Source organism: Eschrichtius robustus, chromosome 13 (genome assembly GCF_028021215.1).
Source record: "Eschrichtius robustus isolate mEscRob2 chromosome 13, mEscRob2.pri, whole genome shotgun sequence".
NCBI classification, from domain to species: Eukaryota; Metazoa; Chordata; class Mammalia; order Artiodactyla; family Eschrichtiidae; genus Eschrichtius; species Eschrichtius robustus.
In genome coordinates this window covers 53,867,531-53,894,744 of record NC_090836.1, presented here as the reverse complement: position 1 = coordinate 53,894,744, position 27,214 = coordinate 53,867,531, and the positions used below count along the sequence as shown (strand labels likewise).

Below are 27,214 nucleotides of genomic sequence, written 5' to 3'. Positions count from 1 at the left end.
CTAGTTTGGTAGTGGTCACAGGGCAGCCACTTTATAATAATTTTTAACCTATTCGCATGCTTTATAAACTTGTAAATATATGTATATTTCACAAAACAATTGTTTTAGGAATGTGTTGTATGGGCAGACACTCATCTCTGGTTATTCTCCCCAGAGGATAAGGCAAAGGAAAAAATGACATCTGGGAGAACAAATGTGCCCCATTCAAACCTAGTGAAAGTTGTCACATTCCAGCTCGTGTCCCCACGTATCTGCAAAAGCAGCTCCTTCCACCCGTGACCTTCTTTTATCTGGCGTATAACCATAAATAAAAACACACAAACATCAACTAACAACTTCAACTTTTAATAATGGAAACGATTTGCCATACCAGAAACAATTTTAGGGAAGAAAACTCCTCCCCATAAAAATAAACTCATCAAAATTATAAATATTATAATTTTTTTACTTCTGCGATTTAAAATGCTCCCCTGCAATACTACCGCTTCATTTAACCTCGTTCCTGTACCATCACATATTGAAGAGAAAACAGTATTACAGCAAAACTTAGTTTAATTTAACATAAGAATTTGTACAATGATTTTTAAAAATCTTTGGCCTCAGTGGCCTTTTACACATTAAAAATGCTGCTGCAGTCACCAGTGTTTGGGAGAGACCGTCGGTCTTCAAGAACCACGAACCGACAGAATTTCAACACAGTAAGTTTTCCAAATTGCAACTTGTAGTGCACATGACAATGAGCGAGGTCCTGGATAATACAGACGAGGATGCCTAATTCAGACAATCTACTTCAAGTAAAAAAAAAAAAAAAAATTTCACAGATACCCATCAGCTACTACTTTAAGGTTCTAACAGTGTCTTCATCTGAGAAACAAAGGCTTCACAAAATATGAACTTACTGGGATGGGTAATTAAAAGACCAGGTGGTCGATAACAGTATACTCACACCCCAAGCCATCATCTGAATAGTAAAACCAGTATGAAAATCATGAAGGCGTTCCCTGAACAATGAAGGTAAAAGCGTTGGATGACAATGTCACTAAAACCTTACTGAGGCACTAAAAAGAACTTACATGCAAAATTAAACAAGATGTGCCATACATATTTTATAGCTATTTCTACTTTTTTTTTCTTTCCAACTTTCCTTAAAAAGCTTAGGAAGATATGATTGTCTCAGTACGTGTGTGGCACAGTAGAAGCGACACTTACATCTGCCTCCAGCAAGACGGGTGTTCTCTGAAAAGTCAGAAGAGCCACCAAGAAGGGAACAGAAATGCAATAAAAAAGGCACAGTTCACTTAAGAGGCAAAGAACTGAAGCACCTTGGAATTTCAAAAAGAATCCATTAGGTGTCACCAAAGTGTTAACAATTCCTTGGGAATTTATAAACAAACAATATCTAAACTAAAAATAGACTGGCACAGTACACCTTTCCTGTTGTTTTCAGATTAACTGCTGTGTAAAATGAGGTTATCAACCTGCTTTAAGGAAGGCTCTTATTGCACATGCATTTCTTTGGTTTGCAGGAACATGCATTTCTGTTAAAATGTTTCCATAAAGAACCCCCGCTCCTGTGTGGTCCGCTGGGGGTGGACACTGCCCACCTCCTTACAGTCAGGTCACCCTTTTGGAACTGAGGGTCTGACCGTCCTGGGTCTTTAATCCATACCCCTGTTCTACATTATGTAAGATCGCACTTCTATTGATAAGACAAAGGGAGAAGGGAAAGCAGGGAGGAGAGGGAAGGAGGAAGAAGGGAGGGAAAGACAAAAGGGAAACCGAGGGGGAGGAGGGAGTGACTGTCACAAGTATACTGGGAGCTCCTCACCTGACAAGTCCCCCGGATGCTAACAATCAGGGCAAGTGCCTCCCTCCCTGAACTCCTTTTCCACTTTGAAAACGACCTCAGGGGAAAACTGTCACTTCACGGGAGTCATAGCAGATGCTCACTGCCCCATCGGCCCAGAGAAGCTGCACCAATCAGACCTTCCACTCCGGGAAGGAAGGCAGAAGGGGCGCTGGTCCACCGAGAGGGCGGCTCTGTCCCTGTTTGGAAGATCCACCTGCCTTCTCTGCTCAGCTGCAGTTAGTCCCTCCTTCTGGTCCAGCTCCTACTTTCTTTGGTTCTGCTCCCACATTTTACTCACTCATATGGTCAAGCAATATGACAATGGATCTCATGTCTCTAAACTGAAAGCTTTTAACTCGTCCACAAGCGAATTCACCTTCTCCTCTACCATCCACTTGCCCAAGACACCTCCCCCATCAGGGCTCCCCACTTCCACCCCACCTTCTTCCAAACTTGCCCTCTACTTTCTTTGTCAGACTCCTCCAAAATCCTTCACCAACCCCTCAGAGCTCCTTTCCTGTGCCCTTCAACTCACATGGATCGTTTCCTGTGACCTTTAAAAAAACAAACAAACAATAACAGACAGGTAGTTTCAACATAAGACAAGTATTCAGATAGATTCCTCGTTAAGCTTTTAAAAAGTCATTTGCACAACCTGAAGCTTAACATCATCATCACATACTTAAAATAACTAAAACAAAATAAGAGAAGAGGGAAAAAAAAACCCAGAGTCCATGCTTCAAAACACTCTAGAATGCTCCAGATGAGACTACAGGTTCACAGCTTGCCAAGAGGTAACACCGCAGTGCCGTAACAGAACAAGCTTGCAGAATCCCTTACAGAGGATGCCCAAGGTGCAGGATGCTGCGTGACCCGTTTGGGGAACTACATCTAGAGATTTTTAAAGGGGAAAGGCCCTAGCATCATGGGGCAAGAAAACCGCCCTCCGACAAGAGACACACTGGCTGCTGGTTTGCACGCAGGTCCCGCACTGTCCCCGAGGGGCAGGGAGCCCCACGCTTTACCCGGGTTTCCAGGCCTCGCTGAGGGCTTCTTCCAGCTTGTGTCTGTAGGCCGCGTAGCGCTCCTTCAGGTTCTGTAGCTGCTCGTCTTCTTCCTTGTCCAAGATCCGCAAGAAATTCTGTAGCTCTGGCAGGCTGAAGGCTTCCCACTGTGAGAGAACACAAATATGAAAAAATGCCAGGTGTTTAATTCAGCGTCAAGACTGAGGAATGCGGACGGTAAGCAGAGCACAGGGAGGTGTGGCTGCCTTCCCCTCCCAACGCACACTGCCCAGCACCGCCCGGCCCTCTCGGAAGTCCTGCTGGACAAGAGCTGAGCCTCCTGACCGGACCTCCACGCCCTCCACGCCCCGCCCCTCCCATCGCCCTCTGCTCCCCTCCTCCCAGCCTCCTCCAAAAGGGCTCTAAGACCAAAGTCCTCCTTATGCCTAAGTCCATTATAGACACTCTAACCCCGAGAGGCATGAGAGATAACTCCACACTCCCTCCACCTTCCCTCTACGTGGAGCCCTCACTGTCACCGTCTTCTTTCCCAGCTCCCGCGATCAATCTCACCACCTCCTAGGCAGCTCTCCCTAGTACTGTCCACCGCCATCTTCTCCTCCATCCCTGGGACAGCCTCCTAGTTCCACCAAACAGCCAGCCTGAATATGAATACTCTCTGTAAAATGCCAATCTAAGCATGACCCTCCCCTGCTTGGAATCATTCAATGGCTTCCCTTGGTTGTTTCTGCTAAGTCTGAAAGGCCCTACCCTCTCCAGTCACATCTCTCTCACTGTGCTCCTCACTCATGACCTGACATGGCTTTGCACATGCTCTCCCATCCTCCACTTCGCCTGGCGAACTCCTTCTCAACCTTCAAGTCCCAGCTTAAATGCCACTTTCTCTAAGAAGCCTGCCATGATTTCCTCCCCTTCTCTCCCAGCCAGGATTAAGTCTATTAGAGGCTCTCACTGGGCTCTGGTAGCCTTGAACACAACCTGATCACAAAAGATCTAAAAATTATTATAATTATTTGCTTAGTATCTCTCTCGCCTACACTGCAACTATTGTACTTCTCACTATTTGGGCTTTGTCTTTGGCCCTTGAGTTTCTGAGTTCTCTTTCTCTAACAGCAGCTGGTACTTAGCAGGCACAAAATAAATGTTTGTCGGGTTTTTCTTTAAAAATTTTTTAAATTTAAGCAGTAAGTATCAAGAAGGGTATATGGCTTCACCTGGGAGGGTTTTTTTAATTTTTCAACCTACACGTCCTCCCCGCCCAAAAGGAGGCCCTGGGTCCTGGGCTGAGAATCACTGTCTCGGCCAGGAGCAATTTCTGATGGGGGATTCCCAGGGGTATGGGGTAGGGAAAAGACGAGATGACCTAATACAGGTGCAAAGAGAGGAGACACAATAAAACCACCAAGTGGGCCAGTGACAGAAGGCTCTCAGAGATTGAGTGTGAGCTAGTTTTTAAAGAAAATGAGAGGTGAAGCAGGAGAGCAAAACTTTCTACATTAGAATATTCTGTTAATTTAAAAATTAACATCTTATTTTTCACATAAATTCCTCAAAGTAAAGACATTATAAAATATCATCTCCCTCCCACTCCCTGACAGCTATGGAAAGTTTCTTCCCTCAATTCAGTTAACCTTGAAAACCCGAGAAACAGAACACAATACAGAGGTCAGAACAGCAGTCCGGAACATTAGAACACAATGTGAAGTGAATTTCAAAACTAAGCCAACATAATTCCCTCCCAGACAATGTAGCTCCAGCTGCACTAAACTATGTGCAACACTTAGAAACCAGCACCAAGAAAGATAAGACGCCGACAAGACTATGCTGATGCGTCTGGCTTGGGCTTGCAGAGGGAAGGCTGCTATGTGCCAAACTCAGAAGCCAAATTTTAGACTTCTGCACCCAGCTTTCTCCCCAAAATGAGAGTGGATTTTAAAAATTTCAAAACATGAGAATCGAAAGAAGCTTCCAAAATGTCCAAAATCATTGTCTTCCTAAAACTTCCTAGTTAAGTTCCAATTTACACTGACATATAAACATACTCTTTACTAAGCATGTTTACATACATTTCTAATTTGCGACTCAAAACCAACTTTTCAAGTCTTTAGTCCCACTTTACAGATTTTAAAACTGAGGACTGAAAAGATTAGAACATTTACCCAAGGTTGTGCTCCTAATCTAACAAGAGGAACAGTAGGAAGCAGAGTCTTGGTTTCCTAACTTTTAACCTAGAAACTCTATTCTCACCACATTACAAAATGTTCTGCATGGACAATTCATGCCATTTCCGATTCCAGACAAAAGGCTGAGACCCAGAGCTTGAGAGATTTCCTCAAGTGACACTTTATCTAGAAGGACAGTCTGAAGTGCTTTTTCCTTCAACTGAGTTGACCTAAATAACAATCCTCCCTGGAGAGAAAATGGCAAATGATGTACGTAGAAACATAATTTCTTAATCATCTGGGCAAAGAGGAAAGAAAGATTCTAAAAAGTTAAATGTCTTTCCTAGTAAAGAGATGGCGTTTCCTTTTACTTCCCTTTAGAGCAAAGGAGCCTGGGGGCTTTGGTTAGCAGCAAACATATGGAGAGTGTCGACTTTCAAAGCTCAGCTGGATTAGAGTAATTCCGAGGCAGAGGGGTGAAAATGACTCTCTGGGTGGAGATCAAGTTAAAAAGATTTTATTTCCTCCCACCTCTGAAAATCACAGACCAACATAATGAGTGTTATAAAAGAATTATATTGTAGGCTAACTTTGGGTTCATTTCTGACAACTCAAAAACACACAGGAAGCTACCCTCCCTCCACAGGACAACCTCTCCTCCCATGACAGGCAGACAGACAGACACACAGACAGACACACAGGCACATACATTCCCTCTCCCCTCCACCGCCCCCAACCCGTCCTCCTCTGCAATGGTAAAGTCACTACAGCAGAGCAATAAGACAGGGCCAGCTGGTCTGTAGAGTCTAAAGCAAGAAGGAACAATCACTTACCTCTCCAAATTCATGTTCACGAAGAACAAAACTGAGTGTGTCTGTCCTGGGCCCTGCTACCAAACGCAGAAAGAGTGGATGTTCCCGGTCTGAGAGCTTGCAGGCGTAGACTGGTGAGGAACAAGCGCCATGTCACAAACAGAGCACGACATCATTCCCCAGACCAGCACCCCTCACCACCCTGCCCCCAGATCAAGGCAACAGTGTTATTACCCTGGCTACCAAGGCACCATCCTCCTCATCTTGTTACCAATAAATAGCCCACAGTGGAATGAATTTAATACTATTTCTATTCTATCTGCATAATATGAACTGTGCCTTGATTAAAAAGGAAACCATCCTCAAGAAGGAATTTAAATGAGTATCGCTCCTCAAATGGGCTTATGATTAATTCTGCTCCTCCTTTTTAGAAAGCAAAATAAACTTAAAAAAAGGATCTGCAAACCCCTTTAAAAACAATAAAAAAATACCATCCCAAGAACATGAAATCAGAACTCTAGAAGCAAATCTCTCTACAGATTAATTTAGAATTAGCAGCCGCAAACAAACGAAGCAGTCCATCCAAACACAAGCTCTGGTGGCTTTAAGCCCAGCTACATGTACCTTGTGCTACACATACACACACACACACACACACACACACACACACAGTACTGGCATTGCCTTGCAGGGTTGAAAGATTTGCCGTGTGGGTAATATATCAGCAAGATGCTATCACTGTCAGATTATGCAGCTGAAGTCCAGGTGGGAAGGCAAAGAAGCTGGCAGGACAAAATGCCATCTGAATTGATCTGTATTATTTCAGTACTTCTGGATACAACTGCATTGTAGGTGCTGATTTCCCTGTAGATGTAAACTTCCCCCCACTGCTGAGCCTGTGGCCTCTGGAGGACAGGAACCTTACCCTATTCATCTCTGTATCCTGCAGGCCCAGCCCATAATACGGTTTGAAGAAACATGACCATACTCAGCATCTAGCTGGGTTTCATCCCCAGGCAACCAAAGGATTTTCCCATGATGCCAAGGTGAGTTTATTTTCTGCTCCAGCTGCTGTACGCTCAACCCAGAAAAATTAGGGAAAGCTTAAATGTTCACATATACACACCATTTTCAAATTAGTGAATTACTGAATCACTTGTTGCCCCCCATTGGTATCAATTTCTGTTCAATGATGACCTGACCTGGAATACCGTATTCAGTTTCATGCAGTAATTTAAGATTCTCTTTTTAATCCACTGATTGTGGGTATTAAGTTCAGATAGGCAGACCTCAGATCAAAACGTTATTTGCCCATTGCATGCGCCCCTGGGGGGCCAGGGTGCCAACACGCCCCCCGGGGAACACCTAGTGTGAGGCAGGCTAAGGGAAAAGGAGAGCCCAAGGCTGTGCCATTTACATAAGTCTGCAATGTGCACTAATACACATGTGCCTCCTGATCCTCGGGTCTCGGGAATGCAAGGCCACCAATCACTCCATGTTCGGATGCACATCCAATGTCGATGTGCTACTGAAAACTTCAAGCGCAGATGCGTTCTTTTCTGTCCGGAAAGAGAATTAAAATCAAAGCGACGGAAAAAAGAAAAGAAAAAAGGCTATCCTCCTGTGCACATCACAAATCCTCCATAAATACCCATCACATATGGATGCCTCTGGGCTCCTAAGACCCACAACTGTCCAACTGAAAGACACAGACAGCCAAGAAGCATTAAGCACACACCGTGATCACCACTTATTCCAGAATCTGGCCCTGGGCCCTGACATAACTGACACACCTATCACTCCCTTCCACTAATGAGGCCAGAAGACAGAAATAAAAGCAGGGACCATTTTCATTTTAAGTGTGGCAGGGTACCTTGATCTTCCCTGTGACAACGCTTATAAAGTGCAAACTTGGTAGGGCTCTCGGTCACAAGAAACTTCTTGAGCAGGGCCTCAATCACTTCCCCGACAGTGTTTGTGCTGCTGATGTGAAGTGTATTCATACAGCCATTGCTACTGGGAGCAAGTTTTCCAGAAGTCTGTGAAGGTTTGCAGAGTTCCATCTGTACTTTAATGAAGCCAGTGTAAATCCCATTTGAATTCTGAAGCAGGAATAAAAACACACACATTAGCTGGGCATTTTAGGGAAGGAGCATATCAAAACAACAACAAAAAAGGAAGGTGAAACACTCCTTCTTCTTGTTCTTTTCTTTTTCAGCTCTGTGGCAGAACCTCACTCAAGACTGCCCCTCGGGAATGACCTCGGGGGAGGTTAACACGCTCCAGGAAAGCGCTTCCAGAGGCGAGGTCTGCAGGGCAGATGTGGGGACCAAAGTCCAGGACTCCTGCCACTGAAGCTACATGTGAAAGGTCAGGGCCCACAGGCGAGGTTACAATCCCCTGGCACAGATGCTGGCCAAACCACAAGGCTTATTAAAGCTTGGGGATATGTCCAGGCTAACTGCACAAAGGAAACAACATCAACTGATGACCAGCTATCACACAAAAAAGGAAAGTCACAACTAGGACTTTGAAATACTCAAGTAACAAGGAGCAGACGGGAAGAAAACAAGCTATTTTCATTCCTAGTGGTACCAGAGATTACCAATTTTGCTTAACCTTTTTTATATAGCATGGGATCTGTCACAGCATGGGATACATGATGAGGCATTTCAGACACCTCAAGCAGCAACATTTTTAAAACAAATTCAAGCTATGATGTGAACTATAGACATTATAATACAAGCACTTCTCTTTTTTTTGGGGGGGTGGGGGGGGGCGGGGAGGCCAGGCCACACAGCATGCAGAATCCTAGTTCCCCAACCAGGGATAGAACCCGTGCCCCCTGCAGTGGAAGCATGGAGTCCTAACCACTGGATAGGCAGGGAATTCCCAAGCACTTGTCTTTTTTGATTTAACATGGTATTGATGCCTCCTTCTATATATAAGTATGTTTTTAACAGCTTTACTGAGGTACAATTTTTCCATACAAAAAACTGCACATATTTAATATACACAATTTGATGAGTTTAGCACTTGTCTTAATTGATGTAGAATTATTATTTCTTAGTTGCTAAAAATAGTTACAATAGTCTGGTCTTCACTTTTAACTTTTAGTATGTTTAGGTAAAAAACATTGTAATGTTTTATTTAAACAAATCTTCAGGTGTTATAAATAAATGACACAGTTAACACAGAACATGAAAAATCTCCTTTATAGGCCATTATTTTTCTTCCTTTCCACAAGGTCAATTTATAATACTAATTCACTCATTCATTCTTGTGGAAAGTATTATACAACACTTCACATTTTTTTTAATCTTTGAAACGACATGGAAACTTGCATCCGTTTTAATCTCCAAGGGGAAGAGGAGGGATGTGGAATTTTTCTGCTTTGATAAAAACCGTGTTTGAAGAAGGAGAAGTATGACTGCTGGAATAATGAGGAATAATCTTGAGATCATCCGCTGTCTCCCCTTTTTGGTGGAGTCCCCCTAGGGAGGGATCCTTTATCACAAGGGTTTATATTTAAAAGCTCCTCCCCAAGGGTCACAGAATTCAGTAGGGCCTGTTCTAACCGGTCGCCCTGTCCTTCGCTGAACTCTGTCAGTTCACAGTCAATAGACTGCCAGGCAGGGGTCCAAGGGCCCTGGACATTGGCACCGAGGGATGGCAGGTGTCTCGAGGAAAGTCATCAAGTGGATGGGCGAGGCCAGACCAGTTAGAGGAACGTGCATCTGGCTCTGCCTTGGGCTCCCCTTTCTTTGTCACTAAGCCTGTGCTTCTCCCTCCTATACCCTTGCTCCCCGCCAAGCTTCTAACAGCGTCGGCACAAAGCTTCAGGAGCCTGAAACAACAACGTAGAAAGCTGAGTATTACATACTCCATCTTACACATTTTTCTCCAGCTGAGAAAAATCCGAGCTCAATTAGATCCCAATCCATGGGCACAAGATCCTTTTCCTGACACTTCCAAATTTATTTACACAAGATAAAACTTATCTAAGGCCTTATTAGAATCTGAGTTACTGCCCATGTGTTAAACAGGCAAGGGATTACACTCAGCGTTAAAAATCCTTTGGGGGTCATAACATGTTTTAAAATAAAATTTTAGGAAGTGCTGATTGATTTTGAGATAAAGCTACTTCAAAATACAGCTTTCATTTGAAAGATGCAGAAATATCCCATTCTCCAGTCCTGCATACCTTGACCATTAAGCTTCTGCAAGTATGATTCAGAGATTTTAAAACATGCAGACTGTAGTAGCAACAACTTATAGTTGTCTTTCAACACGTGTCAACCTAAACAGTATTATTAGTATGGCTGCTCACCAAGGTCATCTTCAACTTGTCGGTGACTGCTAAGTTGTATTTATGAACTTTCTCTTTGATTTCCTCTTTGCTGAGGTAATTGTGGGTTTCCTTATCTTTCTCCACATCCTAGAATAAAAATAAGCCAAGTCACACATGAGCAATCACAGAAAAAAATGCAGATAAGCCAGGATTCTTTTCACATTCCATATAACAACAACTACGGAGCACTTTACCTTGACACACACACACACACACACACACACACACACACAAATCCTATGAACTTTATGATCTTTATAGCTTTACCATCTTTATCAGCAAAAAGTATGGTAGTTAATAAGTGTTAAACTGGCACTAATCACTGACCTGTCAAATTCTATACAACTACCAAGAAGGTCATTTAATCTTCCAAACAAATCCTCATGCCAAGATACAAGTAACCAGACTTCCTGGACCCACCCACTCTCAACCCCTGCCCCTCCCAGTCTCACCCCACCCTTGCCTCCCCACACTCTGGAGGGGAAGATTTTAGTTAAATCCTCTCATCACTGTGAAACATTCACTAACTGTTTTTGTCTAAAGAGCTCAACCAGGGCATGACATCATGCGATGGCTAATATGCAATCATTGATGGCCACACTCCAGAATATGTTGGCCCCATGAAGCCCGGTATACCAGGCACCTGACTTATATTGCATTTACTTCTCCCAACAACTTAACCAAGTCGGCATTTTTACTCTGGTTTCTGGATGAGATCAAGTTCTAAGAAGTAAATCAACCTACTAATAAAAACTTAACTGCTCTGCAGAAGTGCTGGAGCTTACCTGAAAAACCTGATTCCAAAGCCCACCAACCCTCAGTAACTCCAAGTACTTCCATATGGGATCCCCATTTAACCCTCACTAATTACCATCCCCTTGTTACAGACAGGGACACTGAGACTCACAGAGGTCAAGTGGCTTGCCGGGGACAACCCAACTGGTTAAGAGACCAAGCTCAATTTTAATCCAGGTCCTCTATGTTGTCTCCACTAAATCGAATAGATCCCCACCATTCCCGCGTGGGTGTTTGAAAACGTAAAGAAAGCCTGCATAATCAGATTCAAACCTGAGAAGCAACTCAAAAAAGACGAAGGGTCCTAACAATCTTCAGGACAGAGAGGAAGAACAATAAGGTCGGATGATTTCTCCCCCAAAATAAAACCTTTAAAAAGGTACCTCTTTTCCAGCCAGATAATCACCCCAACCTCACAGCTGGAGGTTATCGAAGCAGGTGTTTGTTCCCAACTATGCACTGTGAGCTACTGTGACAGATACACACGGAACGGCCACGACAGAAATTGCAGGAGAGCTTTAAGGGTATAAAATCCATTCAGGTCTCAAGTTCCTGCATTGGAGACCCCGAGAGGGGTGTACCGACTACAAGTCATCTCAGTAACTTTTCGATGCCAGCCCTGTCCTAGTGTGGACTGAGGGGTCAGTGTTGGGGGGACGGCATGGTCATGGCCCAGCTTCAGGAGCAAGCCTCCAAGTCCCTTGGGAGCATCCTATCTACCAGTGTAAAACCCCAACGCAGTCTTATTTTTGGCGTCAGTGGTTAGGGGGAGAAAACGCCGTAGATTAAAGTAACTTTTCAGAAGCTTCAATGACTATTCCCAACGTGTCTCTCACATTTCTCTGCTGGCCCTGCCCCTTCCAATCCACAATTAGGCAGCTACAGGCCATAGCTAAAGTAGAAAATGAGACAGTCTCTGTTTCAACATTCATTTTTCACTATGAACTGTCCGAAGACTCTTCAAAGCATATCCTAAAAAGTACACAGTAAGAGGGGGGAGGGATAAATTAGGGATTTGGGATTAATAGATACACACTACTATATATAAAATAGACAAACAACAAGGACCTACAGTATAGTATAAGGAACCATATTCAGTATCTTCTAACAATTTATAATGGAAAAGAATCTGAAAAAGAATATATGTATCTGGGGACTTCCCTGGCGGTCCAGCAGTAAAGAATCCGCCTTCCAATGCAGGGGACGTGGGTTCGATCCCGGGTCGGGGAACTAAGATCCCACATGCCGCGGGGTAACTAAGCCCGCGCGCCTCAATGAGAGAGCCCGCATGCTGCAACCCACAGCGCCCACGCACCCTGGAGCCTGTGCACCACAACCAGAGAAAACCCGCACGCCACAACTAGAGAGAAGCCCAAGCAGATCGCGCGCCGTAACGGAAAGATCCCACAAGCCTCAACAAAGATCCCGTGTCCCGCAACTAAGACCCGATGCAGCCAAAAGAAAAGGAAAATAAATTAAAATATATATATATATATATATATCTATAGATGTATCTATAGATATATATATATAAAACACTGAATCACTTTGCTGTACACCTGAAACATAGTAAATCAACTACATTTCAATAAAAAAAAAATAATTATAAAACAAAATTTTTTTTTAAAGACCAAAAAATGTATACAATAAGAGATTTTCCATTTCATGGGGGTGGGATGTGATGATGGCAGGGCAAAGGGTGCTGGGAAAGTGTCGCATTCCAGCCAGACCTGGGCCTAGTCCGGGTCTGTCACTGACTAATCCTGTGCCCTGGGCTACTAACCTGTCTGCATCTGCTCCCTCGTTTCCTATCAAATAAAGGGACTGGAGTAGGCATCTCCAAGGTGCTTCCTGCTTGCAGAGATTTGCTTCCCCGGTGTGACCAATGGGACAAGATGGCTCCACTCAAGGAATCGAGGAAACCAAAGGCTCACCATTAAAAATATACAAAACAGCAAATTACATGAATATTGTAGCATAGATACACCTTAGGGGCTTACTACTTAAAGAAGAAGGAAGAAGTCTAAGAATGAAGAGACAGAGAAGGGGTGATGGGAGTGATTAAGAGCAAAGGGCAGGGTGGTCAAGTTATCTTGGTCAGTTTTTTGTTTTTTGTTTTTAAATGTCTGTTCAATTTATTTGCCTCTTCTTTTTTTCTTTTGGCCACGCCACGAGGCTTTCAGGATCTCAGTTCCCCAACCAGGGACTGAACCCGGGCCACAGCGGTGAAAGCGCCAAATCCTAACCACGAGACCACCAGGGAACTGCCCCATTTTGGTGAGTTCTTAATCACAGGTTTTGCTGATGCTACTGGACTTAGCGTCCATCCTGAGGCCTCCTCAAGTCATCCTTCCCAGAAGCTTGAGCAAAGTCAAAGGAGCAAGCCAGTCTGGGAAGAGAAACTTGCTCTGGGTCATCCAAATACAGATAACTGAGACATGCTTGTATAACCACTCTGCTGCCTTCATCAGAGATTAAAAACCCAGGAAACTGTAGGAAGCAACGACAGAAAACAGGTGGACCCAAAGATCCCTTCCAAAGCTAAAATCTCACTATTAAAAGTGAGATCAACTGGAAAGCAAATCCCAGAGAAGCAGCTAAAACCTAAAGGGCTATGATCCTGTATTTTTTTTCATCGAAGTATAATTGATTTACAATATTATATTAGTTTCAGGTATACAACATAATGATTCAATATTCTTATACATTAGAAAACAATCACCACTGTATTTTTTTTTTTTGGCCTTGAGTCATAATAACAGGAAAAGAGTTGCTCGCATTATTTCTGATGAGAAATTAGTTGTCTTCTTTTTTCAGTTGAGATATAATTAACATATAACATTGTATTTGTTTCAGGTGTACAGCGTAATTTTATATGTATATAAAAATGATCACCACAGTAAGTTAACACTCATCACCATACATAATTTTTTTTTTCTTGTGATGAGAACTTCTAAGATCTACACTCTCTTCTGTGATCTTGTTTTTGTTTGTTTTCACCACTCCCCGCAGCTTGTGGGATCTTAGTTCCCCGACCAGGGATCGAACCCGTGCCCCCTTACAGTGGGAGGGCAGACTCTTAACCACTGGACCACCAGGGAAGTCTCTGTGATCTTGTATATTTAAGTCAAGTGAGGCAGCAACTGTACACCAAGGCCACAGATCAAGGCCTATTCATTCAGCAAATATTTGCTGAGCAGAAGCTGTGCGCCAGGCCTTGCTCTGCGTGGGTACGTCAGACAGCACCTCCGCCCTCACGGCACTTCCTGTCCAGCACAGGTGGAGTATAAGTGTAGAATGTCAAAGAAAAAAGGCCTCCAAGATAACTAAGCACAGTTCCTCCGAGTGAAGGAGTCTGGCAGCAGAGGGAAAAAGGCACAGGAGTCGCAAGCTCAGGCCCTGGAGCGGAGGACACTGGTTTCTTTTAGTGTCAGAACTGGAGAAAGTCTCCTGATCCGGAAAACGTCCGGATTGTTTGCCCCTTTAAAAGAGACCCCCCCACCTCTTCCTCTCACACAGGGAAGAACCCCGCCTGTCCTCCAAACACAGTGCCTTTGGGAATACGGCTATCTTCGCAGGATGGAACCCAGAAGGGAGGAAGTAGGCACAATGCGTACAGAAGTGAAATCAAGAAGCAGAGGGTTAAAAAAAAAAACCCGTGTGGTGGGCATGGAACAGAGACAGCGGAGCACAGACGTTCATCTTTAATTGTATGGCGAGGAGAGGAAATGGCATGGGCGCATGAGTCTGTGAACGCATCCATTATTGTTCTTGGCAGCGGAGGAAGGTATGATGCCACGCCTGAGAGTGTCTGTTTGGGAAGTTACAAGTCATCTTTTTTATAAGCCACTTTTCTTTTACATTCCCCAAACCCTCCAGTTTCTCAGAGGGAGAGTTCTTCCACGCAAAATTATAAACCCTACACTCTTCTCTCATGTTTACATCTAGCAAGCAAGCCCTGGACGGCTGCTCTCGGGTTTGCCTCAGTTCCTGGGTGGGGTCACATCACTGTTTTTACACCGGTGACCTTTCATAAAGGACACGCCCTACCTCGCAGACACATAGGAATCCCAGGCAGTGTGGCCCTGCCCTAGGCAAGAGAGGATAGCAAATCAAGATTGTCCAAGAATATACAGACCCCTACAAACTTGGACAAAGGGTCTGGACACTGTTCATACCCTTCTTGATAACTTTTCTGTAATTTTGAAATAATATCAAAATTAAAGTTTTTTCCTTCCAGTTTTATTGAGATATAATTGACAGGACTATATAAATGCAGCATAAAATAATTTAAGTTAAAAATACAACAATAAAAATAAACCTAACAAATATAAAGCATCTGAGAGTAACTACGTGCGAGAGAAAGAGGGAGGGCGAGAAAGTGAATATGGCCCTACCGCTCCCTCTGTTTGAGCCTGGTGAAGGTGTGTGGTCTACGGCTTAGGCACACGTAGGTCTGAATCACAGCTCTGCCACGTTCTGGCTGTGTGACCATAGGCAAGTTATTTAACATCTCTGAGTCTCAGTTTTCTTATCTCTTTAGAATGTGAAAAGCAATATGGACTTTATAGAACTGTTATGAAAATATAATACAACTCATTTATTATCAACAACTATTTATTGCCTGCCTACTGGTGCCCATCTCTGTACCAAGCACTTAAAGCCGGGAGAGACCACTGTGGTCCCTGCCTTTCTGCCTTTTCTTGGCTCACAGTCTCGTCAAGTTTGTCTTACTCTCTGCCCCACCCCCTGGCATGTGTGGGGTTGTTTTGTTTGCATCATAGACCTCTTTAAAAAATAAAACTACCGACCCTTTTTAAAAAATGCAAATAGCATAGATTCCCTGATTGAGTGGAGGACAATATATGCACTGTGCCCGTGACAGGAGCATGACAGACAATAAGAGTGTCATCACCTCCCCACTGGTGGTCCTGCCGCTCTCATGGGGAGCAGCTCTGACTCCTGGCCAGGTTTGGGGTCCAGCCTGTGTCAGTGGAGAAGGGTAAACTTACCAAGTCAACAGGTGCCTTCTCTAAGTGAGGCTCCATTCCAAACTCATGAATTCCTACGTGTCACCTTCTCTCCAGTTGGAGAAACAGGCAGTCACCTACTCATGTCCCAAATAGACTGGGGTACCCACTGCAATTACAGATAGAACAAATGCCAGCCTTTTACTGTGTACGGAATAAAACACCAAGCACCTCTCATCCTTAAGACCACACTTCCCTGGACCAGTCAGCCCTGCTGCAAATGGAATTCAGGGATAGCTCAAACGGAATGGAGTCTAGGTAATGACTCCTTCACATGTCTTTCTTCCAGGCTCTGTTCCAACAAAAGACATCAAACCAAGTATCGTGTACCTAAACAAAACAGAAAAATCTCCTCTGGGAGAGATCCTTCTACTGCAATCAGGGAGGGACCTACAAGCAAATCAAAGCAGGTTTGCACATAAGCACAGTATGCAGCAGTGATTTTCAGGAGCTAGTGAGCAAGCCGTCTGGGGGGCTCAAAAGAAACTTTCAACAAGTCAGGTTAGATGCTGCTGAACTAGATTTTAAAGTGTGATTAGCAGGAAAACACTGTCCTGAGATGTCCTTTAGGTGTGCAAAGTGGAAACCCGGTGATGAATACAGGAAGGGCTGTCACACAGAGCTAAGCTTGCAAAGCCCCAAGAGGGTCTTTTAGGCTGGGAGCATGTCTTGCTCAACCCTGATGAATGTGTGCCAAGAAAGGCCACGGGGGACAGCTTCGTATTTACAGTTGATGTCTGTCAGACATTCCTCACTTGCAGTACCACAACCTCTAAGATGTTAAAGTAGGCAGAGGTGGACTTCCTTGGTGGTCCAGTGGTTAAAAGACTCCATGCTTCCACTACAAGGGGCGTAGCGTCGATCCCTGGTCCAGGAAGTTCCACATGCCGCAAGGTGCAGCCAAAAAAAAATCGGAAGCACATTAAAATGCTAAAACAGAACAAAACAACAAGAAAAACAACTTTAAAAAAAGTAGCCAGAGGTGCTGAGGGGACCCAGAAAAGTCTTCCCAGACAAGGATCGGCATGGCTGATATACATCAGTGCCATCCACCAGCATTATCTACAATGACGGAAACATTCTATATCTACCTTGTCCAAAAAAGAACCAGCCACACATGGTATCTGAACATTTGAAATGAGGAACTGAGTTTTAAATTTTATTTCATCTTAAATAATTTAAGTGTGCATAGCCCCGTGCAGCTTGTGGGACTCCAGTGGACAGCGTGAAGCTGTCCTGTAATGTGCACAGGTGTAAATGAACAACTAGGGAGGAAAAGCCACAAGAAAGCAAAGTAAAATAATATGTGACAGTAAAAAGACAACTGTCCTAGAGCAAGGAAGAGTCTATTCCTGAAGGAAAGAACCAGAACACTTGTTTCTGGGGTGCTGGGGGTTGCTGTTCTTGACCTTAAAAGAACAGCTTGCTGCTTGCTGCCGTGTTCTCACCGCACCAGGGTTGGTCGCAGGACGAGTGAGTGCCACGCCTAGAGTCACGCTTATCTTGGTGTCCGGCCACGGCATGCTGATTCATCCTGGCCGCTCTCAGGTTGTTCCCCCTGCCACACGGGAAGATTTTTTTTTTCTTTTTTTTTAATGGCAGGATATAGAGCTAGGACTCTTATTTCCATTTATATGAGGATTTGGGGACTCATCTTGCCCAAATTTAGCTTGTAGGCAACTCTTCTATGCAGCCATCTAAGATGTTTGCTGCTCCAATAGCAAAGAAAAAGGAAGGGAGGGAGGTAACAGCCCCTCACCCTCCCTGGTTCAAGATATGCATCACTATTATCTTGGGGTAGGAAAAGTAAATGGACAAATGGAGGGCAGCTAAGAGGGCAAGGGCAATGCACACAGCACTGTCAAACAGCAGGGTGCCCCATGGACCGCTAATCCTCCAAGATGTCCTGTGGACAGAAAGGGCTGCCCGCCTCCTCCTCCACTACCCCCCACTGCACTGATTCCCAATGCACTTTAGAATGCTAAAGGCTCTGAGAAGTCCTGCAGGTGAGAAACCCGCATAGGGTGCACACAGCAAGGAAACCTGAAGAGAACAGACCTTTAATAATGTTTTAAGTGTGACATTAATTAATTATGAGCAAATGGGTACATTATACAGGTACAGATATTTCTTTTCTCATCCATCATTCACTTAGTGAGTAGACTCTGTATTTATTAGACTATATTAGCATACCCAAACCACATCTGTTGAACCCAACAATTTTAAACAACCTCTTTGTCTGCAAGGCTACTTGTTAAACAATAACAAAGAGAACGGCAGAAGGGAGTCTAGATGGGTATTTTAGAGGACTTCTAAAAAAAAAAAAAATGGGCCTCAAAAACAACTGGGCAGCAGCCTTATAAGGACGCAATACTGTACTAGCCTTCTCTTACATGCACTTGTGAAAGAGAGAGATGGAAAGATCAAAGTGTGCCATCTACTGCCTTCAAATTCTTCCAGCCTTACCCCTACCACTGCACCACCCTACCACTCGACCCACTTATCTCTCCCCCAAGAGTACCATGTGCTGTACCCCCCACCGGCCCCCCTCACCTTGTGACCCTCCCAAGGGTCACAAGGCCACCCCACCCAGGAAGCCATCCTAACCACAGCAGCCTCAGGAACCCCTGCACTACCCCATCAATTCAGACTTAGCATTGCAGCACCTTTTACGGTTTGCTGTTTCCTGTGTTTACTCTTGCCTCCCAACAAGTCATGTTTTTAAATCTTTCACTCCCAGAACTGGAACGAGCTGGATGCTGGGCACCTAGGAGGGAGCTCCATCCCCTTTTCACCTGATTCTGTCTGGTCCCAGAGCCCACAGCTACAAGACTGCATTTAAAACCCATCCTCTTTTGTACATCTTATCGATCTGCATCGTTTTGTTTGCTTCTCAAAACTGAATGCATCTGCACGGGCACACAAAAGGCCTTTATGGTACCAGATACAAAGTCTGATACGCTTCTGCTATCCATCTGCACCATCAAAGAAGAGAGTCCTTCAAAGCATGCCCCTCGAATACCCCTGCACACCCAGGGCAGGAGAGCAGGCCCAGGCCCAGCATGTTAATAAGATTAATTGCAGTTGTGATACACATTAAAAGCGTTTCATCTGGGCCTTCCATGACCTCACTTTGTAAACCCCCCCGGTTACCAGTCTGCCATACCCTATATGGTTGTACTTTTAAAACTGGGTCGCGTGCCAATCGTCAAACAGCCACTCATTTGTTTGGAGCCAGAAAACAAACTTGGAGGTGGACCAGTCTCCCCAGCGTGCCCCAGATGGAGGTCCCAACCTCAAGGCATACCAGATTACACTCGGACTTAAAAATCCCAGTTTGACATGTTTTCAAAGGGAGCCAATTCAGATGCTATTCATTTCTGAAAGGTGATACATTTCACAACTGGCTTAAGTTTCTTTAAATTCTAGGCAACAAAGAAAGGAAAGATTATGAAAGGCCTCAGAGCCAAGCACATCCAAATCCTGCTCGATAATTAGAAAAAGAATGTGGCCTGAGGTGAGCCAGCACTCCTGCCCCTGCCCCTGCCCCTGCCCCGGCCCCCATCTCTGAGATCTCGGTAAGAAGAGACTCAGGTTTCCAAAGGAAGGCATGGCCTCAAAAACTCAGTTTCCTTGATTATTAAGAGAGCATTGGATTATGGTCCCTTTCAGCAGTAAGTTTTCTAAGATTCTGTACCATCTACAACACAACCCTAATCAAGTACGTACGAAGTCCACTGGGCAGCAGGAAAATTAATGGGAAAAATACATGTAAGAGATGGCTGAGAAACCAGGAGGGAAGGGAGACTGGCACTACCATGGCGAGCGGTGACGTAACGCCTGCCCTAAATTTTAGATTAAGACCTGTCACTGCTCAAGGCTCTACGGGTCACCCAGCAGCCGTCCATTTCCTTTGGCTGCAATTACGAGCCACAGCTCCCTAATTCAGGTCACCCCAGGGACGAGAGAGGCTCTTTCAAAGGTCAGGGTTTGGAGGTGAGGTCTGGTGACCACCACATCCCTGGTGAAACCTTGGCAATAAGGGGAGGTTCCAGAGAAAGGAAGTGAGCAGGCTCGTCTGGAAGGAAGCCAGACAGGAAGCATGAAGGAACACTGCAGCAGCCAGGGAGGAGGCGGGTGGAGCCCATCTGGGAAACTCAGCAGGTTCCAGCTCCACGACAGCAGGGATCCGAGAATGAAGGGCAGAGGCTTGCAGACCAACGGAGTCATCCCCCTGCCAGCTGCAACTGAATCTGAACAGAGGACGGAGAGCCTCAAGCAAGTAAGACATGTCTGTAGACCAGCACTCCAAGAAAAGCTATCAGAAGCAAGCTTGGTGTCTTCTTCCTTGCCAATTATAATACGGAGTCTTAAGTTGCCACCACAGGACTTCCCTGGTGGCGCAGTGGTTAAGCATCCGCCTGCCAATGCAGGGGACACAGGTTCGAGCTCTGGTCCAGGAAGATCCAACATGCCATGGAGCAACTGAGCCCGTGAGCCACAACTACTGAGCCTGCGCTCTAGAGCCCGCGAGCCACAACTACTGGGCCCGCGTGCCACAACTACCGAAGCCCGCGTGTCTAGAGCCCGTGGCCCATAACAAGAGAAGCCACCGCAGTGAGAAGCTCGCGCACCGCGACAAAGAGTAGGCCCTGCTCGCCGCAACTGGAGAAAGCCCGCGCGCAGCGACAAAGACCCAACGCAGCCAAAAATAAATAAATAAAATAAATTAATTAATTTTTTTAAAAAAAGTTGCCACCACAGAATAAAAGGTGATTTAAAAGCAACTTAGATTCTCCATTTTCAGGTGACACAGAGTTTAAAAACGTACATGACAACAACTTGTTCAGGTTGACAATGTCCAGGGAGACAATCACATCCAGCTCCTCTAAGGCCTGGATTTGTAAATCCTCAATTCTTACTCAGTGCAGCCCTACTAATGCACTAGTCCAAACACATCTGTACAGCTCGCTCTCATACCAACTGAGGTGCCGAGATAGCACCACAGGAGTAGGGAGAGAATCGGCAGTCCTTCCAAGCCACGTGTCCAGACCATGAACTTCTTTTTTAATAGACAAAGGTGAAAGTCTGAAGGGACCCATGAGGAGTTAAGCTGCTTTATATCACTCTTGCTCCCATTAATTCAATCCACAGCCTCGTCCTGAATTCTCCTCCCCCCCCACCCCCGCACTCCACTGCACTCAAGATGGCTCTGCTGATTAAGTCTGTTCATAGCCCTCAAAAGGCATGGCTGAAGTACCAAGTGTACGAGGACTCATTCTTCTGTATCCATGTATTCTTCATAGGCAATACATGATGTGCTCCACTCTCAGAAGGATAATGATCTGTGCAGAAAATGGGCACACGAAGAACGTTTACAGATTCAGCGCTACCTCAGCTGTCCCGGGTGTGGGTTTTATCTGAGGAATCACCTTCCTCCTTCCTACCAAGGAGGTGACAGGACTCTGGAGTAATTAAAAGATAAGTTAGAGCAATTCATACAGAAATCAGGGGGATTAGTGCCTTGAAGAGCCTCACACAAGTAACTGCTAAAGATGCTCTTTTCTACAGAAATCCCTTCTTGCCCTCCTGCTTCGCTGTGGATGGGGTGAGAAACACGGAAGACTTCAGGAGAAGACTTTCGGCGGAGTCTTCCGTCAGAGAGGCAGAGGCAGAGGCTTGGGGTGAGTCAGGTGACACCCACAGACAGGCCAGAAGAGAGACTAGGGAGGCAGACACCACCCCCCCCCAGGTGAATGCCCAAGGGCCTGGCGCCCCTGGACCACCCCTTCCACCTCACTGACCCCAGCCAGGGGGCTCAATCCGGGCCCAGACGTCCTGCCCTGGAGGGTTCAGGCGGTGCCAAAACAAACACTTGAACTTTACACTCTTCTCAATACACCTCCCCCATTCTGCTTCCCTTTCCTTTCTGTTCTTCTTCCAAAACTGGACGGGCAGAATTAGCCAACCCAAACCCCTGGAAGGGGCAAGAGCAGCAGGAGGATGGAAGCAGCTGCATCCCCCAGGTCCAGATACCGCACCACACCCTTCACACCTGACTCACAGTTCTTAAAATAACTTGTGATGGGGAATCACTCTTATCCCTATTTTGCAAATAGGAAAATGGAGGTTTAGAAGAATTCATGGGCCCAAGAACACGCAGTTAGTGCAGGGGCTGAGGTTCACAGCAGGCCTGTCTGATGCAAAGCCAATTCAGCCAAGAAAGGAGAAAGAGGAGAGAAGGACCGTGGACAAAGGCAGTGAAAGTGCGTGGGGAGACCCTCAGTTTTGTGCATCACTGGCTTCCTGAGGCTGAGGTGTTTGATACACAGGATTCAACCTGAGTTTTGGAGGGTGAGGTACTAACACAACTAGCAATTTACTAGGGAATTGGTAAACTGGCCAGGTCCACAGAGAATTAGTTTAAAAATTACAAACTATATGCCCAACGTTAAGGAAATGGCTAAATACTTTCATACACCTTAAGAGGGACCATACAGGAGCTGTTAACATGAAGCCTACGGAGAGATTCTAATGGGGAAAAAAAAAAATCAGAGGAGAAACTGCACATCCAGTATAACAAACTGTGCCTGAAGACTAGAAGGAAATATTCCAAAATGTTAAGAGGGTTTATGCCTGATTGGTAAGATTTGAGGCTTTTTTTTTTTTTCTTTCTGTAAAAACTTTTACAAAATTCTCAAAAACTTCTCTGGTCTGTAGTTAACTGGGGAGGGAGTGGGGAGTAAAATCTAGTGCGGGTGGGAGAAAAAGACTTTCATGTATTAAAAAAAAAATTAAATTAAAAAACAGCCTTGGAAACAAAAGGAAACAAAAGCAGTGCAAGCACTCTGCCAGAGTAACTGAACACACTTTGATGTGCCGACTGCCCCTGATGGGCGAGCCATCCTCAGAGAAACAACTCTGACCTTGAGAACAGAGGCACCGAAGTGACAAAGCTAACGTCGTGACAAAGCTAACGTCGGCAGCCAAATGCACTTACAGAGGTCAACATATGGAAGTTGCTAGAGAGAGCAAACTAGAGATCTCCCAGGTGACAATAAGCCACTGTGGTCTGGAAAATAAAGAAGGCTTCCCTAGTTATTTAAAAAAAAAAAAAAAAAAAAAAAAGGACCGACAAAAGGAAAAGTAGCTTTTTAAACATTACCCTATTAGTCGACTAATTTATAAATAAAAGCTATATTCTAGTCGCCCTGGAAACTGAATTGCCATTAATTGGCAGTGGAGGGGGGGGGTAATTTACAAGCAATTTAGATTTTCTTTGTTGTGCAGGAATGTTTCTGTCACTTGCACAAGGGGAGGGCTCACACACCCTCCAGCTCCGTTTTCCTCCAGGCGTGCACAGGAAGCCCAAGGCCTGAGGAAGTGCCCTCCCGCCCCGCCTTTCCTCGGTACTAGGCGTCCTCGTCCTCGGCAGCCCCGCTGCCCTGCCCCCTCCCCCCAGCACCTGGAGCCGGTTTCGGGGTGCTGCTCAGCTGAGAGGTGTGGGCTATAAAGTGAAAGGCAGACCTGAACTGGAAGAAAGAAGAGAAACTGAAGTGAACTTAATGAATATACTGGCATTAGGGGTCTGAAACAAACATGCGGATCAAAGTTGTGTGTACTTCGCTAAACTGAAGATCTAGACAGGAAGCAAACAGCAGACACTGCAAGTGGAGGGTCAATGCACAGTATTCAACACAGGATGTGCGCCTGCCTCGAGCTGCATCCTTGTCCCCACGGGGGGCATCGCCTGAAACAACAGCGTCCCGGAGGGCATGGGTAACTGGTTCATCCAGTACATCTAAGGAAACACCAAGACAGGGACTACATCCCATCACAACGTACAAGTTCTGGGCCAGATCCCTTACACAAAGGCTGTTTCACCTTTCCACCCCTTCACTTCGGCCACTAATGTGCACACACCACCCCTCCACCCCGAACTTTTTCATAGACTCCTCTAACACATGACAAAACAAGACTTCTCCAACAGCTACTTAAAGAATGTCCTAGAAATGAGAATATTTAGATTTGAAAGGCATTAGCTCTCCAAGGTTAAACAGGCCGCTTTCAACTCCTGACTATAAAATCAATTCTGATGTGATGCAAGTTTTTCTAGGGTGCGTGTGACATGTAAATGCCTTTCAATTTAGGACTTTTCTTCCTTAGAAGCAATTTTTTTTCCTTCCAAAACATCAAAATTAAAATAGCCAACTTCCAAGTCCCACTCTGCTGAGAACCATCCCCCAATCACCAAGTTGTCTGAGGCTCCAAGCCAGATTTTTTAAAAAAAGAACTGGTGGATTGGTAACTGCCCCAGGCTGGCAGGGTGACATGTGTGACACTTATTTAAGGAAATGGACTGGCCAAGGGTTTTTTTTTAATGTATATATAAGTTTACTTATTTATTTATTTATTTTTAATTTATTGGCGGCCTTGGGTCTTCGTTGCTGCGCGCGGGCTTTCTCTAGTTGTTGGCGAGCGGGGGCTACTCTTCGTTGTGGTGCACAGGCTTCTCACTGCGGTGGCTTCTCTTGTTGCGGAGCACGGGCTCTAGGCGCGCGGGCTTCAGTAGTTGTGGCACGCGGGCTCAGTTGCTCCGCGGCACGTGGGATCTTCCCAGACCAGGGCTCGAACCCGTGTCCCCTGCATTGGCAGGCGGATTCTTAACCACTGTGCCACCAGGGAAGTCCCCGGCCCAGGTTATTAAACACAGGTTAGAGCTAATGTAACCCTCAAGAGCCCTTGAGGTAGAAAGTTAACCCCACTGTATAGATGCATAAACCCAGGCAAAGGTCACAGAGGTAGCATGTGAACATGAGGCCTGGGCAACTCCAAAACCATGTCCTTTCTACGCATACCGGATGGCCTGGAGAGGCCAGGAGAAAAATCTGTTGCCAACTAGCTGGGTGACCTTAGGAAAGTACATAACCTCTCCAGGTGTCATTTTCTTACCTCTTAAAAGGAAAAGAAGGTTTCCTCTCTCCACCCCATCAGTCTCTGTGCCCACAAGGAAAGGGAATGGGAGCAGTGACTCTGGAAGGAGAGAAAGTGGGCATGCATGCATAGCCGGCCCTTCCCTCTGTCCTCCATGGGGGCCAGCATCCTGCTCTGACCCTGTAGGGGGGCCATCCCCAGCACAGCACAGGAGGTCAGCCTCGGGATGGCCCCTTGCCAACAGGGATAAGCTGCAGTCTCCACATCGGCTTTATCTGTTACCAGCGGTACAGGTAAATTTTTTGGTCTCTATCCTTATTCCAGTCTTCTCAACTGATTCAGAACTCAGGCAGGGAAATGGGATGTAGTCTGGTCCTGTAAAATGGGAACATGCCTAAGACAGAAATTCTATTGGTCTAGAGTACAAGCTATAGCCCCCTTCTCTCAAGGAACTACTGATAGAAAGAACACACACGCACACACACACGGACACCCCCCAACTGAAAAACATTTCCCAACACTAACAAATGGAATCTGTTTACTAAGTACACATAATTTCACAAAAATAAATGTCATTTCCCAATCAAAGCAGGTAAACCATATTTTTGAAAGCAAAGACATTGTTTCAAAAAGCAAAACACGGGACTTCCCTGGTGGTCTAGTGGTTAAGACTCCGCGCTCCCAATGCAGGGGGCCAGAGTTCGAGCCCTGGTCAGGGAACTAGATCCCACGTGCTGCACCTAAGAGCCCGCATGCCACAACTAGAAGAGCCCTCATTGTTGCAACAAAGATCCCAGGTGCCGCAAGTAAGACCCGGCACAGCCAAATAAATAAATAAATAAATATTGGAAAACAAAACACAACTTAGAAATGCACAAAGCCGTCTAGGGCTCAGGCAGAGGAGGATGGGCCCTAGAGCTGGAGGAGGGTGGGTGTGAGGCCCTCCACTCCCACCCTCCTCCAGCTCTCCTCCAGGCAAGGGGCTTCTCCCACCACATTCTGACCTTGTCAACACTTCTGAGCCACTCCCATTTCAACTAGTTTCTCTCCCACTTTCTTTTCTATCCCCACTTCCTTCTTAATTTTCATGTGAAAAGATAAGTCTCTTGCTCAACCTCACCACCAAGTAGTATTTTCCTTTCTATCTGCTTAGTCAATGCACCAATTTTAGTATTCAACAAATATCTGTTAAGCACGTAAATATTTAGCCAACAGCTGTGTGAGGCACAGACAGGACAGTAAGCAGCACAGCGTCTGCCCTTCAGGGCAGGGTGGGACATGAAAAGTGGTTTTAGTGGAGGATAAAGTGACAGATGGTCCAGAAGAGAGTGCAGGAGAGAAAAATCTGGGGAAGGCTCCCTGGAGGAGGTGAGATCTAAGCTGGAACCTGCCTCAGATATTTGCAAATTCTTCTGCAAAAGATAAAGTCATTCCCAGTTTGCTTCCCCATCAAACATGCTATCCAGAGCTCTTAAAACCAGAGAGGAGGAACTGGAGCACCTAATGGAAGGCTTCTGAATACCAGAGCGCCTAGCTCAAATCAGCTAATTTTAGACAAAGAGAAAATACTTTAGCATGCTGCTAAAGGGTATGTTTAGAGTTTGCTTCAGTTAACCACTCTGACTTATCAGTAGTTAGAAAGAAAAAGAGAAAGAAAGAAAGACAAGGGGAAGGGAGGGAGGGAGGAAGATTTCAAATTTGTAACAAATAAAAAATGGTCTTCCCTCTTTGTGTCCCATTTCTTTCACCCTAAAACAGAAAATAAACAATTGGCATTAGGTAATCTGTAACTAATTCCATTCTATACCTAAATACCATAAGTATTTGCTTAGTACTTGGGGAAGAAAGTTGACTACAGCCTGAACTTCTCACTGCATATCTTGAGAAAACACCGAACAATGTAAAACACACATGAGCAACAGGCAATAAATTTGGACAAAATGCTGTTTTCCTTCCCTTCCCAATACCACCCAAGAAGGGGCTTAATCACGTTTCATAACCTGAGAGCAACCGCAGGTCTACCCTATGCTCTTAAAACCTAAAAACTAGCCCAGCCTAAGACCAAACCAAATTCCAAAGTTAACGATGGGAAGTTCCAGAAAGCTCAGCTTTCACGATGCACAATGGCACCTGCTTATTTTCTGCAAAAATACATCAGTCTTGGGGATTTCAGCTGCATCACCCAGTACCTTGCGGCTCCTTCTTCAGATCTGTTACTAACTCAGCCTCATTTCCCTAAAAACGCCCCCTAGAACT

At 45.2% G+C, this 27,214-nt stretch overlaps 1 protein-coding gene across 1 annotated transcript in view; it reads right to left on the bottom strand.

Annotated features, from left to right (window-relative positions):
* Positions 1 to 329: 329 nt before the first annotated feature.
* RASSF3 (Ras association domain family member 3) overlaps positions 330 to 27,214 on the bottom strand; it is a 74,617-nt gene continuing 47,732 nt past the window's right edge. Inside the window, exons 2-6 of the mRNA XM_068561140.1 lie at positions 10,179 to 10,286; positions 7,722 to 7,950; positions 5,870 to 5,979; positions 2,875 to 3,020; positions 330 to 2,403 (exon numbers count right to left, since the gene is read on the bottom strand). Of these exons, the coding sequence (XP_068417241.1) occupies positions 2,376 to 2,403; positions 2,875 to 3,020; positions 5,870 to 5,979; positions 7,722 to 7,950; positions 10,179 to 10,286 (621 nt within the window). The 3' untranslated portion in view covers positions 330 to 2,375. The remainder of the gene's footprint in view (positions 2,404 to 2,874; positions 3,021 to 5,869; positions 5,980 to 7,721; positions 7,951 to 10,178; positions 10,287 to 27,214) is intronic.